The sequence below is a fragment of the Chinchilla lanigera genome, unplaced genomic scaffold (assembly GCF_000276665.1).
Source record: "Chinchilla lanigera isolate Chin_1 unplaced genomic scaffold, ChiLan1.0 scaffold00005, whole genome shotgun sequence".
Lineage (NCBI taxonomy): Eukaryota > Metazoa > Chordata > Mammalia > Rodentia > Chinchillidae > Chinchilla > Chinchilla lanigera.
Window position 1 is genome coordinate 42,772,881 of NW_004955406.1, and position 13,858 is coordinate 42,786,738.

Below are 13,858 nucleotides of genomic sequence, written 5' to 3' on the forward strand. Positions count from 1 at the left end.
CCGGGACTGCGGGGAGGGGCCCCGCGTGCGCACGCCGCCGCGCCGCCGTGGGTCGGGTGTGCAGAGCCGGGGTGTCCCGACGAGCCAGCCGCGAGGGGACTGGCGGAGTGACAGCGCTCGATCCGCCCCCCGACAGAGTCTGCTTTTTAAGGCTGGGAGGCCGCGGAGCCCAGCAGCACCCCACGCCCACCTCGGCCCAGGGGCCGGCGAGGTCCTTGCCTCGGGGTCTTACCCCTGCCTAGCAACCGTGTCCACCCGGACACGCGGTGAACTCTAACCACTTTTTTAGGGGAAGGGGCTTGTTTGCTCTCCACTGACTTTAACCGTGACTTAATGGAGATTAAGGAGGCCTGGCAAGTTTGGGTGTGCGAGTTCGGCCCTGAGTGCAAATAGAGCTTGCGGGAAATCGCCACTCCCGCGCTGGAAGTCTGGGGAAAGACTGTTGCGGTGAGCTGAGAAGCAACAGGCCCTTCCTTTTCCTCCCCAGGTGACTGCGGCCTGCCCCCAGTGATACCTCATGCCCAGCCAGCGTTGGGAGGACACACCAGCTTTCCTGAGAACACCACGGTGTCCTACACGTGTGACAGTGACTTTGTCAAAATCCCAGGCATGGCAGACGCGGTGATCTGCCTTTCCAGCAATCAGTGGACAGACATTGAAGAATTCTGTAATCGTAAGTGCTGCCTTTCGTTTTAGAAAAGTTGTGGGACTGGGATGTGTCTTGTGAAAGTTATTTTTACAGCCCTTTGGAGTGACTGGTAATTGATAGTTTTCTAGCTTATTAAGCCCCAGGGTATATACCATGCTGGCGATACACCCGCCAGCTAATTGAAGGCGTACTTCTCAGAGCAGGTCCTGCTTCTTCATTAGGAGCTTTTCTTCCTACAGCTGAACAGACTAACAGAAAACAAAGAGTAGGTACTGTTTAGGGAGTAGGTGATGCACAAATATATTTGCCATTTACCTTGAGACACATACCTAGGTGATTTGTTTGCTTATGTTTTATTTGGTAAAATAGGACTTAGCAAATACAATGCTTTGGTGGCATTTTTAAAAGCACTCTGTATTTATTTTAGAATTTATTCTATAGATGGCCCCATATTTGAGATACGGTCATGCATTGCTTCGTGATGAAAGTATGCTCTGGGAAGTGCATTTTTAGGCAGTTTTGTAGTTATGTGAACGCGGAGTAGACTTACACCTCGCTGGTACAGCCTCCTGCACACCTGAGCTGTGGGGTGGAGCTGCTGCTCTTGGGCTACGGACCTGTACGGCAGCGACTGCGTTGAATATGTGAGCAGTTGTAACACAGTAGTATTTATGTATCTAAGCACGAAAATGTACAGTAAGAAATACGGTATAAAAGACAATAAATAATACACACACATACAGGGCTCTTACCGTGAATGGACAGCAACCCACTGGGGACCCCTTCTGACTCTCAGGAGCTATTCCTGTTCCCCAGCCCTTTTCTCCAATAAATTTTCCTACTTTTAAAGTATAAATAAATAAAAAGACATGAATGGAAGTTGCAGGACAGAAGTTGCTCTGGGTGTGGGTGAGTGATAGGAAGTGGGTGTGAAGGCCCAGGACATGACTGGGCATTGTCATAGACTTTTTAAGCACTGCACAGAGACTACACTAAATGTTTTTCTTTCTTCAGTCATACATTAGCTCACAATAACTTTATAAGCTTCAAGTTTTTTCACTATTTTCATTTATTCTCTGGAGGGTTGTTTTTGAAAGCAGACCTGGTGAGGTTTCCCAGGCTGGCATTGAACTCCTGAAGTTAGGCAGTCCTCCCTCCCTCAGCTCCTAGGTAGCTGGGGCTACAGGCCACCTGGCCCAATTTAATCTGGCTTTTTTTTAAAACTCTTGTAATAACACTTAGCATTAAACACATTGAATAACTGTACAAAAATATTTTTTCTTTACATCCTAACATTGTGTACTTTTTTCTATTTAAATTTTTTTTTAACTTTTTAAACTTTTTCTTAAAAACTGAGACACAAATAATCACAGTAGCCCACGCTCTAGGCCCATCTAGAGTCAGGCTCTTCAGTCTCACCTTTTCTCACTGCTACATCTTGTCCTACTAGCCAGGCCCAAACAAGGAGCTCCCATCTTCGAGGCAAACAATGCCTCCTTCTAGAACACCTTCTGAAGGGCTGCCTAGGGTTGTTGCTCTGCTGATCCCTTGTTTAATAAGTAAGAGGAGTACACACTACAATGTGGAATAGAAAAGCAATAAATCAGTAACATGGTTGCATCTTATCAGTATAAAGTATTACGAACTATACCCAGTTGTATATGCTGTACTTTCATACACTGACCACACAATTTGAATGTTTCCACCAGCAGCCTCCAAATGCAGTGTGTTGCACTATGATATCACGGTGCTTATGGCATCACCAGGCAATAGTATTTCCTCAGCTCTGTCACAGCCTGCTGGGGCCATCAGTGTGTATGCGTCCGTCACTGGTGGAAACATCGTTATGTGCCGCACAACGGTGTAAGGAAGGAGAAAAGTAAGACTTGCGGGCTGCCTTTGAACACATGGAAACAGTCAAAGCTGCTGTAAATACAGAATGCAGGGATGCCACCAAACCACGTGTGAAGTGGCCTTTAACTTTCACTTTTGTTTTTGCTGTTGTTAATATTTTTAGGTAGCTGTGAAGTTCCACCCAAGTTGTCTTATGCAGCCCTCAAAAAGACTTACATCAGTAAGAATTACTTTCCAGTTGGTACCGTTGTGGAGTACGAGTGCCGGCCAGGGTATAAGAGAAAAATGAATCTTCTAAGTGGAAGACTGGGAGCACTAACTTGTCTTGATAATTTAACATGGTCCATCCCTGAGACATTTTGTGAAAGTGAGTACAATTTTAAAAGTATTTGGTGTTTGAGGGAAAAATTGCCTATTCCTTTGTTCGTGATGGAACTCTACATGTGCCTATTATTATTTATTTATGATTTTTTTCTGTGTTGCTGGGGGTTCAAACTCAAGGCTTGTGTATGCTAGGCAAGTGCTGTATTACTGAACTACATCACCAGCCCCTAGATGATCCTTGAAAGAATAATGAAAGTAATTTTATTTTAAATTAGATGCACTAAATGTTTATGCGATAAGAATATGTATTCACAAATTTCACTTTTACTTAGTTTGAGGTTACCTAAAATGGCTACCTATGCTAAGTATGTACTTCTTTGAAACATCACAAAATGAAGACTGAGTTAAAGAAGTCTAAAGATGAGAAATATCAGTGGTTCAGGGAGTGAATTTGCATTGATGTGCAGGATAATTTTTGACAAAAAAATGTTTCCCAGGCTTATTGTCGTGTAATTAAGTAAAATTATATTGGGCTGGAAATAGTAGCTGAGTGGCATACGGCTTATCTGATGCACACAAAGGCTTGAGTTTAATCCCCATCACTACACACACATGCACAGGCATACACACAGAAGATGAAATGTACATGCATACAAGGTGTACATGATGTTTTTTTTTAATTTTAAAGAGAAAAAGTACAGAATTTGAAAACAAGATAATAGATTAACAATGGTTAATATATTGGGGATTGTTATCTTCAAAGTAGTTGCTCACATTAGAAGATACAAGCATGCATAATTGATCAAACAATATAAGGACAAATGTTTTTTCAGTGAGCTAAAAGAATTCAGTAGTATAACTGTCTTATCTATCTCTTGTATATATATGTTTTCTTTTCCGTTTCTTCCTTTTCTTCTTTCACCCATCTTAGCTGTTCTTTTTGAGCAGTTTCTTTCCCTTTCAAATATCGATTGTAGATTTTGGGTCTTCCTTACTTTTTCAAATTAGAGAAACAATATAATGTTTACACTTGCAAGACTGATTTATTTCACTTATGAGTATTGTCTCTAGTTGTACCCATTTACCTATAAAAGCCTCCAGTTTATCCTTTTTATAGCTGAGTAGTACTCTATTATATTAAAATACCACATCTTTTTTATCCATTCCTCAGTTGATGGGCATTTGGGTTCTTTGCAAGATTTAGCTCTTACAAATGGTGCTGCTCTAAACATGGGTACACATATATCGCTGTAGTATGATGTTTTTAATTCTTCTGGGAAAATACCCAGAAGGGGAATAGCTGGGTCAAATGGGACCTCTAATTCTAGTTTTTTGAGGAATCTCCACAGTGGTTGTAGCAGTCTACACTCCCAGAAACAGTGGACAGGGATTCCTTTTTCCCCATTACCCCTCCAGCATTTATTATTGGTTGATTGCTTAATGATAGTCATTCTTACTGGGGTGAGATGGAATCTCAGTGGTGGTTTAATGTACATCTCTCAGATGACTAATGATGTTGAACCTTTTTTCATATATTTATTTACCATTTGTATTTCAACATCTGAGAAGTGTGTCTTCATCTCAGCTGCCCATTTTTAGATTGAGTCTTTGCATCTGCAGACCTGATTTTTTTCAACTCTTGGTATGTTCTAGGTAGAAGCCCTTTGTCTGAGGGACAGTGGGCTAAAATTTTTTCCCAATCTGTGGGTTTTCTTTTCTCTCCGTTGGTGATTTCTTTTGATGTGAAGTACTTCCTGTGCAGTTTGGTTTTTGTTCATGAACTCTCTGCCTACCCCTAAGTCTTCAAGATTTCTACCTACTTTTACATGATGCTTTAATGTGCACTTACATTGTGAAATGATTACCACAATCAATCTAGTTAACGTGTCCACCACTTCATATAGTTTACCTTTCCTTGTGCATGCCTGATTTAATGAAAAACACTTTTCATTCTCTTTTAGAAAAACAGTGTGGTAATCCTGGAGATATACTACATGGTTATATCAATATAACAACTGACCTATTATTTGGTTCTCAGATATTCTTCTTCTGTGACACAGGGTAAGTTTTATTATACTAACACTATGTTTAACAAATGAAAAAGCAAATTAAGATTTGAGATAGAAACTGTTCAAGAGCAGGCTTTTAGCAACTAAAACAACCCCTCTCCTCAAAGATCCTTCATTATATTCTCTTTGTAGTAAAGCTAAAGTTAGTAAAACAGGTCAAGAAAGGAAGCTTTTATACCGCCAACTTCTCTAAAATCTTAGATTTCGATATGGGATGTTATTCAACATAAAACTTTAAATGTGATTAGTAAAGCAAAACATTTGATTTGTGGGCGATACTGCAGAAATAACAGTTCTTCAAGTGTTAAATATGAAGCCAGTCTTTAATTGACATAAATAATGAATTTGCATCTGAGTTTTTCACATATAAATAAATTGTTATTGGATATTATGTCCTAGATACATTTCTTCTTAGTGTGAAAAATGCCATCCTAACGTAAGGTTTTGTATAGTTCTGTAGTAGGAAAAGAAATTCACCCCTTCCATACCATCAATGTCTCAAATACATTTGGATTTTTTTTGGGGGGGCGGTACTGGGAATTGAACCAAGCACCTTTGAACTGAGCCGTCCTCCCACCCTTTAAGATTTCCCAATGCTTTCTGAGACTGTTTTCATTAAGTTGTGGAGGATAGGCTCAAACTTGAGATCATCCTGCTTTAGCCTCTCAGAGTGCTGGGATTACAGGCCTGTGCCACTATGCCTGGTTTACAATTAGAAACTTAGCATTCATTTTCTTATTTAATATTTGCAAATGAAGGTGTATTTTCTCTGTGTCTCTTTCTTGCTCTTTCCACAGATGGTGGTTGGGTCATTACTATCAAATCTAGGAAGCATTTTGGAAACTTTAAATATATATTATTATTTTGTATTTGTCTTTTAGAACTAATATAAAATACTGAATAATCTTTATCATTTAAAGTGTTTTCTACACTTTCATCTTTTCTAACATACACCTATGCACATAAAAAGCTGTTCTGTATGTCTTATATTATTTTACTAATTGGATTTCACCTTTATAAACTTAACTTTTTTTCCATTCCTTTAAATCTTACATGGCCTTTTGACAGCTATTTTTGTCACCTTTTACTTTTATGGTAAATATTTTAAGATGACAATCTGCAGAATTTGACATGGGTCAAATATGTATGAATGTAACAGAAACATTTTCTCCCCTTATTGCTCCAGGTACAGATTAAACGGTCCAACTTCTGCTTTCTGTATGCTTGTAGGAAATGGTGTGGGTTGGAGTGACAGATTACCCGTGTGCACAAGTAAGTCTTAATAATCTAAACACACAGATTATGGGGCTGAATGATCAATGATAAATGACCTTCTTCTCATTCAGGGTTATCCAGTATGTGTGTGTAGTACCTGCACCTTTCAATGTGTGCCTTTGACAATTTAAAGACCTTTTGTAAATGGTGTTTCTTAATGTACTAGCTGGGGTATTAAACCATTGAGCTTCTCAGAGCATCAATACCCTTAGCTATAGGAGGAGAATTAAAAATAAGCTTGAGTTTGCATGGTTCTCAGTCTTTTAATATCTAGCCATTCCTTCAAATAGGTAGGGAAGTTAGGGCATTTTCCCTTCACAGTTTTATGGAAGAAAACATTGAGAATCAGGGTCTCTATATGACTTAACTCCATATCCTAAAACAAAGGGCATAAGAAGGCATTTAACCCAGGTCTCTTAATTCAAACCCATCATTCTTCTAAGACCCAGTGTTGCTTACATGTCTCTTTTTATGATTATAATTATTTAGAAGTATTCTAAGCTGTGATACGTTTTATCTTTAGAGAAGTACGTAAGGTTATAAGATAAAGAACAAATATGGTTTCTGAGCTTCAGACTCTTATCAAAGGGAAGATAGGGCACAGAAATAATACCATAAGTGGGTGTGCGTCCAATATATGTCCACTGGAGGCATACCTCCCTCTAATTGAGAGACAAAAAGAACGTGCAACATTTTTATTTTTATTTATTTTTAGGTACTGAGCATTGAACCCAGGGCCTTGTGCATGCTAAGCAAGTGCTCCAACAATGAGCTGTACTCTGGCCCACAGCCTATAAAATGTAGGCTTTATTCCTCCCATCCTTCTCTGTACGCCCAGGCCCAGCTTACAGTTCTGCAAATGACTTCTGAACACCCTGTTGTTAAAACTATTCCTAAGTGCCTTTCTTTGTGTTCATTAGGAGCAGGAAACAGGTAGACTCAGCGTATCAAGCACTGGTTGCCTGACACTGTGTGGCAGACAGTGTGTGGACTCAACTGCTACGAAGACAAGAGCCTGAGCCCACAGGGCTTCCTCCTGTCATGCCACCCTGTGCCCACCCTTCCTCGTCTCCCGTCTGTTTTCCCCTTTGGCCTTGTTTTCCAGTTGTCTTTGTTACTACCCATTACGCTCTTCCTACTCTCAGTGGTGACCGAAGATGCTGTAAATGGTACTGTAAATACATTCCTGGTCCAGACAGCATGTCCCAAAGCGTAGCAAGCAGCTGCCCCATCTCAGGCTGTTGTTTTCACAAGCCACTGCTCTCATGAATCCCTCAGAAATGTGACCATCGGGTGTCTGTCCTAGCACAGAGGAGCTTCTGTACTGTAGACCACCTTTTCTTCACACTGTCCAAGTCAGTCCCCTAATGTTTGTGTTTTCCTTCTTGGCTCATAAGCATGTCTGACTCAGCAGCTGCTGACATCTGTATCCTGCAGGAAGGAGCGCCTGTCCCTAAACAGTCCGTTGTCTTGTTCTATCCTCATGAAACCCAGCTTCTAGAATCTTGTTTCTATTTTTCATGTAACTTTTTGTGTTGACAATACCTAAGACATTGAGTGGGAAGTAAATTCTCCGGGAGTTGCATCAACTCTAGGCCCTTTCCAGACTCCTGTTCTAGAGCCACGTGAGGTCATTGGTGTCCTTGTGTGGTTGTGGATGTGAAGATGTGGCTCTGAAGAAGGTAGAGCAAGGTCATGTTCTAGAATTCTCCTTAGTTATAAATCAGCAGAGGTGGTACTTTATTTCAATGAAACCTCAAATGAAACCTTTCTCAATAAGAAAGCCTCACTTTCTCTGAAGAGCCCATTTTCCTATTTCCTTGCTGATGTTTTCTGTTTTCAAAATTAGTTTTAGTTGACTAAAATTTAATTTAGTTGGTACCTGAGGCCTGAAGTCAATTCCTTTGGTGCAGTGACTGTCTGCTCAGAGCCCTCCTTTACCTCCCCATGTGAATCACCAAGTCACCTCTTCCATCTGCTTTTCACATCTGCCCCATCTGTCTTATTTCTAACATGGTTTGTTAACCCTCAGCTGGACTGTACATGGCCACCCCTACCGTATGTAGGGCCCAACCTAGAATATAAATGGAAGTCCCTGACTGAAGATCCGTCCTTCCCTTTCTCACACTCCCGGGGTTTTTCTTATGTACATAAATGGACAACATGGCCTGTGTGCCTGAAATATGTCCACTGTGCCCCTTGTCCGAACATCATAGTCATGTGGGTTGCAGGTGTATATGCCGGCAGTAGAGACCACCTCATGAATAGAGACCAGGGAAGGGACTCTGGAAGAGGTATTAGCACAAGAATTCTGGAGGCTGGTTCCTGGAGAATATTCTAGAATGGAGGAAGGGGTGTAGGACACTCTGTCTTTGAGCATATCCCCTCAGCCTTACAGACACCCCAGCTGGTGGGAGAGAGACATCGAAGTAGGGCCAGGGCACAGCCTTTGAAGTGTGAGGTCTGAGGAGGGAAGCTCAGATGACCGAGTCAGTCCTGATGGTGGTGGCCTGCTGTCTCCATTCTCCCACCCCGCTGAGGCTCTGTCCATAGATAGCATCAGAAGCACCAGTGTGTGGTGTCTCTTTCCTTCTTATGGCTGCTGAGTGCATTCATTACTTAAAGCTCCCAAACTCCCAAGTCCAGCGTTCAAAGCTAGTCATTGTCTGCGTACTTCTCCATGCTCTCATTTGGGCCTCAGAGTTTGTGCCATACCCATACAAGCTGCTTATGCTTTGCCATCTACGTCACACTTTTCTGTGCCTCCACATTGTTCCTTATGCTGCTGCTGCCACCTGCAATGTCCTTTGCCATATTTTCCTTGTGGAAGATTGCTTCTAGTCCTCACAGGAGAGTTTGAAGGCTGGCTAACATCCCTCCTGTCTCTTTCCTTACCATTTACACACTTCTGTGATAACCCTCCTGCTCTGGATTGCAGTCAGTCCCTTTGAATCTCTTTTCCCACTAGCTTTTAAACATGAGCACTTACTTATTCAGTGATGCATTTCTGTCTACGTGCAAAGTAATGTCTATTTAGTAGGTGCTCAGAATGTTTGGGCTGAACTAAGGGGTGGTATATATAATCATATATCATTTCTGTATATACTAGCCTGCTGTCTATCAGAATGTCTTGATCTAGCTTTGATTATTAGCCTAAAGTACTTTATAAATTTGCTAGTATTCTAAGTATGTAAGTACATTCAGTGTAATTTAATTTCATGTGTACATGTAATTATATACATAGCTTTCCTGCCTTAAAAGCACGCGTGGCTTTACAGAGTTTCAAATCACTGAACTTTTTATCAGGAAAATTACCAGGAAAAGAAGTCTTTTAGAATTTAACTAGAGCAGCTCTACTTGTGTTTGTTTTATAAATTCAGCCACACAGTAAGATTTATCTTGAATAAAAGCCTCTGTGAGTTAATATGTTTAAAAGTATTCGACCCTACAAGTGAAAGTGTAGTACTGATACTTCAGACTTTTTGCTGTATCCAGAAATGATCTATACTTATTTTTCAAGCATGGCCCATGAATTCTCACCCCCTCTCTTTGGCAGTATTTTCCCCATGGAATGAGAAGGGTGCTCTGTTCTCTGCTGTATCTCAGAAGAGTACAGCTGCGGTTCAAATTCAAGCCTCAGTTCCCACTTAAACACATGCTTTGTCCACAAAGTCCTGTAGCGTTTACTATTTGCTAGCGACAGTTTGCTGTGTAACATGCACAACTTATTATAATTCTTGTTTTATGCACATGTTTTAAATCTTATTTCTGTAAATTGGCCTCTAGGTTACCATTCATGACAAATAGCATTTCCATTCAAAGCCCCAAATATGCCACCCTTACTTAACAGGCATTTGTAAGCATCCCTCCTTGATAATGCTACAGGGAGAAAAATGGTAGATTTTGAATTTTTAAAAAATCGGTAACTTGTTTTAATCTTATCTGTTTGTAAATATACCCCACCAGTTTATTTATTTAAAGGATATTGTAATTCTCTTTAAGAAATTTTGTGTCCAGAACCACCAAAAATCCAGAACGGACGGATTATAAATGAAGAGGACACTTACAGCTATAGACAGGTTGTAACATATGAGTGTGACAGAGGATTCACCCTGACTGGAGAAAAGAACCTTTATTGTACTGTGATGGATGACACAGGGGAATGGAGCGGCCCAGCACCTACCTGCAGAGGTAACCAGCTTGCATAGTATGTTTTTGCTTTCTTGTTACCCTTAGGTCTATATGTGAACTGTAGTGAGTCTGAATTCTCTGAGAAAGGAATGGAAAATATGGTATATGTGTATATTTGCATTTTTCTGTGGGGCACAGTTTTTCATCAGATTCTCAGATTCTCTGCATACATGCAAAAACACTATAAAATATAGTAAAAGTTTGGATACATTTAAGACTTGTTAAACTGTTCTAACGTGTTAAGAAGGAGGAGAGAGAAAAAGAAGGAAGAATTCGAGGAATGGGGGAGGAAGAGGACGGAAAAAGAGAGGGAAGGAGGAGGAGAAGGAAATACCTAAAAAGATAATGACTGAGAATTTTTCAGAACTGCTGAAATACATCAGGCAGTAGATTCAGAAAGTTCTCTGGACTCTAAGCAGGGCTGAAAACAAAGCTTCAAGATACATCAAAGCAAAAGAGAGTTTGGGAACTCAAAGCAATGATAAAAATACACAGAGTGAAAACAGAATAAAACAAAACAAGCCTTCATAAAAGCAGCAGATCTTATCGCTTGACTTTTCAATGGAAAGTTGCATTAGCCAAAAGACAATATGAAGAAACCTTTAAAATACTTAAGGAAATTACTACTTACCTAAAATTCTATGCCCAATGAGCTATCCTTCTAAAAAGAATATTAAATAAAGATGTAGACAGACAAAAAACTGAAGGAACTTGTCATCAACGGACGTCAGCCTTATCAAAAACTGAAGGAAATTTTTCAAATAGAATGAAAATACTTTAATCCTATCTTCACAAATGAAAATGAAAGAACTGTAGAGAACACATACGCCAGGGCTAATGCATACTGACTTTACAAAGCAATAAAATGCCATGTCTTCTGGAGTTTGAATTATATACAGAATAAAAACATATAACAGCAATAAAGCAAAAGCGCATGACAGATTACAGTGTGTTAGCATTACTGAAAAAGTGGTAAAAGTGATAATTTGCGTAATTTACTTACTGTGCGGTGGTGGCAAGCCTTTTAGAGACCGAGTGGCCAAGCTGCCATCCAGAAACCCACTCACTCACTGCAAAGTGCCAACACTGCAGTTAAACCTGGGTGATTTGGCTTCTGTGCTGACAGAGGCTGCGGTGTGCCAGCTGTGGCATGTGTGCGGTAGGGTTGCCACCACTGGTCTAATCTCCAAACTACTGTAACCTCTGAGACTGCCACCGAAGAACAGTAAAAGAATGTATGTACCAAAGGCTAACAAAAGAATGATGGTCTTTAATCGTAAAGGGAACCAAAGAGGCAGAGAAACAGAAAGAAACAAAACAGGTGGGATTGAAAACGAGCAATGAAGTGGCTGATATAAACTCATGTGGAACAGTAATTACATCAAGTGTAATTTAACTTAAGGTTGTCAGACTAGATTTGAAAAGAAACCCTAATTATTGTGGCAATAAACACAGTTGAATAACATAAAATTGTTGAAAGTAAAGAATAGAAAAGTAAACTGTGCAAACACCCCTGAAAAAATTGTGCTACTATAGTATTGTCAGTATTTATTTAAGATAAGACAATTGATAACTAAAGGATCCGCTCAGAAAATCTGAAATTCACAATCTGAAATCTGTACACACTTGAAAAAATATATGTAGAGGGAATGGACAGAAAGAAAAATGGGCAAACACACACAGTTGGAGAATTCCATATAAATTTTCAATAATAGAAAAAGGAGTAAAAAGTCATTAAAACTGTAGATCTGATCAACAATTAAGGTCAAACTTACATAGAAGAGTATTAAACCCCATAATGACACATGAGCAAATTTTTTCAGGTGTACGTGGACAGTTACCAAAATTGAACATATGCTGAGCTCCGAATCACTCTGCATTTGAGAAGACTGACGTTATTAGAGCCTACTGTGACCACAGTGGAGTTAAACTGTACCTCAATAACAAAATATACTGGAAAACCAGTTCCCACGAGATTTAAACTCTGTGGTAGTGTACTTCATCTCTGGATCAAAAATAAGAACTAAATTGGTAGAATAAAGAAGAATTCTTACATAAGAGACCTTTAACATGAAAATTTCTTATATAAACTTCACTTACCCCAATAATATGTATTACTGAGTACCTGCTAAACACTGTTACCTATTAGGTATCCTACTTATCCCGTATAGCACCCTGTGACATAGGTAAAGGAAACAAACAGAAAAGAAAGATGCGTGCCATCTGCACATCTGGAATGTAGTGTGTGTGCTGGGGCTGGCAGTAGTAGTGCTGGCTGATGTAAGCTGTGTGTCAGGCACAGGCATTGTGTGAAGTAATATACCAAGTATTTCCCTTCATTTTTACAGTGTCATGCAATTTGTAGAGTCTCTTGTTCTACACTTTTTTAAATTTATTTTTAACTGACACAATAATTGGACAAATATATGACATATAATGAGATATTTTAATACATAGATACGTATGTTGTGTAAGATCATTTACATCAGTCTGCTGTGTTTTTATTGTTTTACAGATGAGAAAAGCAAAGCTTAGCAAGGTTAGAGAATTTGCCAAAGATCCTTAGCCTGAGGGAAAGCCAGGCATCAGTACTACCTCCTACTGGCCTCTGGAGGTGTTTGGACAAGCAGCCCTGAGGCAAGCAGGGTCTGAAGACTGTGGTGTTAGATTTAGGATTCTCGGAATAAGTTTTTTCAAATCTTACTCAGAAATTGAAAGAGGAGCTTAAATGAGTGTGTATAAAGTTGATAATAAGAGCAAGAAGACAAAGGAACTTATGTTCCCTCAGATTGGCATTACATTAAAAAATTAAACAGTTTTCCTCAGTAAGATGGACAAAGAGCACTGGACAAACGCTACTGTGCTGTGACTCTGCATTGCCCAGTGATGGCATCCCGTTGCTCTTTGGTCTTGACCATAGTGAAGGAAGACATTTTTGGAGAGCAAGTAAAGTTGTGCTGCAGACTCAAGCACTGCTGACTCCAGCTTTGCTTTCCTTTTTTCACACAGAAAAGAGGTTACGGATCTCAGCTTTCTGTTGGGTTAAATCTACTGCAGATATAATTAATATCAAGGCAAAAATTAGTAGCATTTCAACTCCGTGGGAAATACATATTGAGACTTGGTTTCCTAAAAATCTTGTCGAAGTTTTTATGGCGAGACAAAGAATAGCCACAGAGCAAGCAATGGCTGAGAAAACTTAACTTTGTTCAGCAATATAGAGCTCATTTTTTTCTCTAACATTTGTCATCCACAGGAAAATCTTCATATCCCTCGCGCCCAACACTGAAGCCACATACCACAAATACACCAGGTACAGAAGTCTCTCTATCATCTCAAAAACCCACCACAGTAAATGTTCCAGGTATGGAAGTCCCATCAACTCCTCAGAAAACCACCACAGTAAATGTTCCAGGTATGGAAGTCCCAACAACTCAGAAAAGTACCACAGTAAATGTTCCAACAACGAGAGTCCAGCCAACACCTCAGAAACCCA

General features: G+C 39.9%; 1 protein-coding gene across 6 annotated transcripts in view; it reads left to right on the top strand.

Moving 5' to 3' along the window:
• Positions 1-487: 487 nt before the first annotated feature.
• Cd55 (CD55 molecule, decay accelerating factor for complement (Cromer blood group)) overlaps positions 488-13,858 on the top strand; it is a gene marked incomplete at its 5' end in the record, with an annotated part of 22,838 nt that continues 9,467 nt past the window's right edge. For 5 of the 6 annotated variants that reach the window (XM_013502893.1, XM_013502899.1, XM_013502897.1 and 2 more), the window contains 6 exon segments: positions 488-673; positions 2,667-2,870; positions 4,789-4,888; positions 6,083-6,168; positions 10,174-10,362; positions 13,619-13,726. In XM_013502893.1, coding sequence (XP_013358347.1) covers positions 488-673; positions 2,667-2,870; positions 4,789-4,888; positions 6,083-6,168; positions 10,174-10,362; positions 13,619-13,726 — 873 coding nt within the window. 6 annotated transcript variants of the gene reach the window in all.